General features: G+C 45.2%; 1 protein-coding gene and 1 pseudogene across 1 annotated transcript; both read right to left on the reverse strand.

The window, feature by feature from the left end:
- Positions 1-276: 276 nt before the first annotated feature.
- LOC147991075 (uncharacterized) lies at positions 277-1,590 on the reverse strand (annotated as a pseudogene).
- A 56-nt stretch (positions 1,591-1,646) lies between these two features.
- LOC147991076 (uncharacterized) lies at positions 1,647-2,787 on the reverse strand. The gene is made up of 2 exons (XM_087538517.1): positions 1,779-2,787; positions 1,647-1,681 (listed from the first exon to the last, which is right to left on the reverse strand). Exons 1-2 carry the CDS (start codon positions 2,785-2,787, stop codon positions 1,647-1,649), a joined length of 1,044 nt encoding a protein of 347 aa, XP_087394643.1.
- Between the last annotated feature and the right edge of the window lie 1,711 nt (positions 2,788-4,498).

Here is a 4,498-nt window from a genome sequence, read left to right on the forward strand (position 1 = left end):
ACCTGATCCTTACTACATTGCTGCTATTAGTCATTGTGCTTTCGCTCCATTGAATACTTGACTATGGTTTGCTTAGTGTAGTCTACCTTCCGCTGCATGGTAATAGGTTTATTTCTATTGTCTGTCTTCATAACTTCCATGTTTTGAAGACTTTCATACAAAATCGCCTATTCACCCCCCTCTAGTCGATATAACGCACTTTCACAAACACATGGGCAAGTTCTCAGACAATTTCACACACGCATCCGAGCAACAGGGCAACATCAGAGCAACTGCTCACTGAACATCAGAACAACTAGGGCCTGCAGAAGAAATTCCAGGTATAGGAGGCACATTTGCATCTCTACCAACACAGGCATTTGCACCAGCTGAAAAATATGACCTGAAACCAGTATGTCTTGGAGCAGCAAATGGAGTCCTTGGAGCAGCAAATGCAGTTGTAGGGTTTCTTGGAGCAGCAGGAGGAGGCCTTGGTGCAGGTGCAGTAGCAGAACTGGAGGAAGATGGAGGAGGCACAGGAGCAGGCATTGATCTACTAGCCTGGTGCAGCAGCAAACTTAAAAGCAATTAGTACACAAGTCCAATCAGTAAGATAATATAGGATATAGTTGTTTTTACCTTGTGATTATTTTTCCTTATCGCAAGGTCTGACCTAAAAGGCACTGAGCAGCTAGTGTACTTGTGGCCTTGCAACTTGCAATTGCTACAAGTGATTGTTGCCATCCTAGAATTTTCCTTAGGTTTGGGCACCTCAAATTTGCCTTTTCTTGTTTTCTCCTGCTTTCTTCCCTTCTGGTGATCTTTGAAACCTGGTGGCATGATGTCTTCAGTATCTGTTTTGATCCAACCATGTTGTTGTGGCATAGGAGCAAACACTGGCTTGTAGCTGTTCAAATACATTGGTTTCTTGAAGAAGTCAGAGACAAAATCCTCTGGATGTAGCTCTGCTTTGTATATTGCACTGACAGCATGGTTGCAAGGCAACGCTGTCATGTCCCATTTCCTGCATGAACAACTTCTTGTGGCCAGATTTACCTCATGTGTTGCATCACCACTCTTTACCTGCCACAGTCCAAGGTCAGCCCTCTTAGGAATACAATTTCTGGAATATGTTTTCATCAGCTCTAGCCTCTCTGTATAATATGGTGTAATGTCCCATCTAGCCTTTGCTGCTCCTTCCCTCTTTCCATCAAATCTCACCATTAGCTTGTCATAAATTCCTACAAGCATTGTAGCAATTGGTTTGCTCCTTACATCAAGGATGTACCTATTGAATGTTTCACTGAGATTGTTACATATTAAATCTGTTTTGCAATTGGTGTCCATGGCACACCTTGCCCAATTATGCACAGGAATCTTAGACAACCAGACCCAAGCTGGCTCACATTGCTTCTTCAGTTCTTCCATTGCAAGATCATATCCATGCCTAGTCCAAGAGTAGGCAGCATTGTCCATACACTTCTTTAGATCTTCACCTCTAAAGCCTGCAGTTTGAAAGTTGGCATATATGTGCCTAATGCAGAATCTCTATGGATAGTTAGGAAACACTATGCTCACTGTTGTAAGTAGACCCTTCTGCCTGTCAGACATTATCGTGTAGTAGCCAAATTTGCCATGTTCTCCACCTAAAGCATACTTCAGCTGCTCTAAAAACCATACCCAATTAGGTTTATCTTCCTTACTAACAACAACCCAAGCAATAGGGTAGATATTATTGTTTCCGTCTCTGCCAGTAGCTGCAAGGATTTGTGCTCCCGTGGTCAATTTTATGAAACAACCATCCAACTCTATGTATGGCCTACACCCATCAAGAAATCCTTGTCTTGCAGCATTCACACAGAAAAAAAGACCATGAAATCTTGGCTGGTAGCTTATGTCAACATGTTGTCCTTTCTTCATTGCTTCCAACTGTTCCTCGGTGGGGCCAGTGACTGTGGTGACAATACATCTAGAGCCAGGATTTTTATCTATTACAGTTTGCAGATAATCCCTGATTCTGTGGTACTGCTTCTTATGATCACCCAATAACATGTTCCTGGCTTTGGTCTTTGCCCTATAGGCCATCCTCTTTGGCACTTCCACCATGAAATCTATTTTGGCTTTGTCAACTATAGTAGTGATGAAAGTATTGGGATCTGACCTGAATTTGTCCACATAAGCAGTGCTAAGCCACTTAGAATTCACTCTAGTGCTAGATGGATCAGTTGGACAAGTGTGTTTCAAGTGAATCTTCTTAATGCAAAATGTTTCCTCGTGAGCTATCTTGGAGGCTGTCATATAGAATTCACATCCATATTTTTCCTTCTGCTTACAACACACAATTATCCTATCTGGAGTATTCCTATGGAAATGAAAATTCCTCACTTGTACAATGTGCAGTCTAGAGAGTGCCTCTCTGAACTGATAAACATCTCTAAAACAAAGTTTCAACATGAACTGTTGCTCTGGGCTTTCTCTGTTCTCATCATACCAGACCCTTTCTTTTTGTTTCTTTGCTCTTGATTTTCTTCCTTTAGGAAGCACAAAAGAAAGTTGCTCAAATCCGTCATCATCTTCCTCTTCCATAAAACCAACTTCCTCTTCATCATCAGAAGGGGCCCAATCTAGAATATCAGGTATCACTACTTGAGAGTGTGATCTCGGTGTAGGACCCGGCCTCTTTACTTTCTTCTTCACAGGCTGCTCTGGTGGAATTTGTTCAAAACATTCATCATCATTGACAAAAATGTCCTCAACATCTGTCTCACCCTCATAGTGCATCATTGGGTCTTCTCTCTTCCTCTTCATCTATGCAATAGTTGCCTTCAGTTCCTCTTCCTCTTTCCTGTTCTTCTCCTTTGCATACACTGGATCATACTGTCCTTCATCCCAGCAAATGTAGCTATCATCAGATGCCTCTCCATCATCTTCTTCAGGAAAAGGATTTTCATCAATTTGAGTTTGCACATTCTCACATATAACACTATTTTGTGTACTGAACTGGTGAGCGCTGGGCTGATCGTTGGTGTGCAATGGATGGTGGCACACATTGTCCTGTGTCTGAACCTGATAAGGAATGGACTGGTCCTCCCCTGCCTCTAGATTAATGAAACTTGGATATGATTTAGCAATATCAGCTTGTTTCCTTTTGTCCCTCATCACTGTCAGTACCAATTTCTTGCTGCTATCATACTTCGTAATCATCTCATCCACCTTAACTTGGCTATCTACTAAATCTAGCCATTGCAGCCCCTCCCCTTCATCTTTAACATAGTACATTGAATCACATAAGCCATATCCTTCCTTCTCCATTATTGACAGCAAATTGAGATATCTAACATCTGAACGTTCCATTGAATTTTGCACAATTTTGGCACCATCAAATTGAATAAACAGCTCCTAAATCTCATATTCTTGCCTACATTAAATTTATAGAAAGATTTAGACCAAACCCTACTGCCTAAATCCACTAATCTGATGAAGGGGGAAGAAAATGGCTTACCCGCCGTCAGAGACGTAGTGGCTGAACGGATTATCGCTGGAGGTGTTGCCCGTCGACGACCAAGCTCTCTGTGATTCGGCTAGCGACGGCAACGCTGACTGTAGCAACGGGAGCTGCTCTGAATCAATGGCAACGCTACACTGCTCCTCCTCGCCGCCCTCATACAACAGCCTCTGTCGGACTCGCCCATCGCTGCCTCCGCCGCTTGGGTCGCTGTCGCCGGCCGGGATGCGGAGACGGCCACCGCCGCCGCTGCCAGGAGTCGCCATGGTCCGAGAACGCACGGGGGAGAGAGTGGAGCTAGACTGAATTGTTGGGCAAACACTGTCAGAGTGGAGACCTAACGGCCGGCAGCTACGTGTCCGTCGTCCGTTGCCACGTCGACCTGAAAGTGGGGCCGACCGGTCAGAATATAGCTAAACCGAGCGAACGGTGCTATGTGTCACATACCTGCCCCAATGTTGGTAGTTTTCAGACAAAAGAGGCAAAGTAGGTAGTTATGTGTCAACTCTGCCCCAAATGTGGTAGTTTTGCGTCATTTAGTCGGCCTTGAATCCAAGGTGGATCTTCTCCGTAGAGGGTCGCGGTCTCTCTCGTGGAGTAGATCTGATATGGATGAGCGAAGCTCTATCTCATAAATGAGCTAACACAACGCTAACCCTAAACTGGTGAAGGTGGAGAAGTATATATAGTCTAAGCCACGAAGGGGTAAGTGAGAAAGGGATACATGGGCTTCGGCCCGAGTCTTTGCACGCAGGCAGGCCGGAAGTTCCGGGTGGGGCCGGAAGTTCCGGGCAGGTTCCGGCCGGGTTCCGGGCTATCCAGAGAGTTGGCGCGCTCGGGGCTGGTCTGGACTCCGGGGGTCGGAGGTTCCGGGCAGGCCGGAAGTTCCGGGCAGAGGCCAGAAGTTCCGGGCTTTCCAGAAGCTTGTCCCTGCTTCTTCTTTCTTCTCCTCTTCCATGCTTGCCCTTGGTCCTTGGATCCTCCATGGTCGTCTCGGTTATACATGAGTATATG

Source organism: Triticum urartu, chromosome 1A (assembly GCF_056163025.1).
Source record: "Triticum urartu cultivar PI428250 chromosome 1A, HENAU_Tu73, whole genome shotgun sequence".
Lineage (NCBI taxonomy): Eukaryota > Viridiplantae > Streptophyta > Magnoliopsida > Poales > Poaceae > Triticum > Triticum urartu.

Coding starts and splice junctions, on each gene's coding strand:
- LOC147991076 (XM_087538517.1), bottom strand. CDS start 2,787: ATGAAGAGGAAGAGAGAAGACCCAATGATGCACTATGAGGGTGAGACA. Junction 1,682..1,778: donor GCCATACATAGAGTTGGATG/GTTGTTTCATAA, acceptor GGTTGTTGTTAG/TAAGGAAGATAAACCTAATT.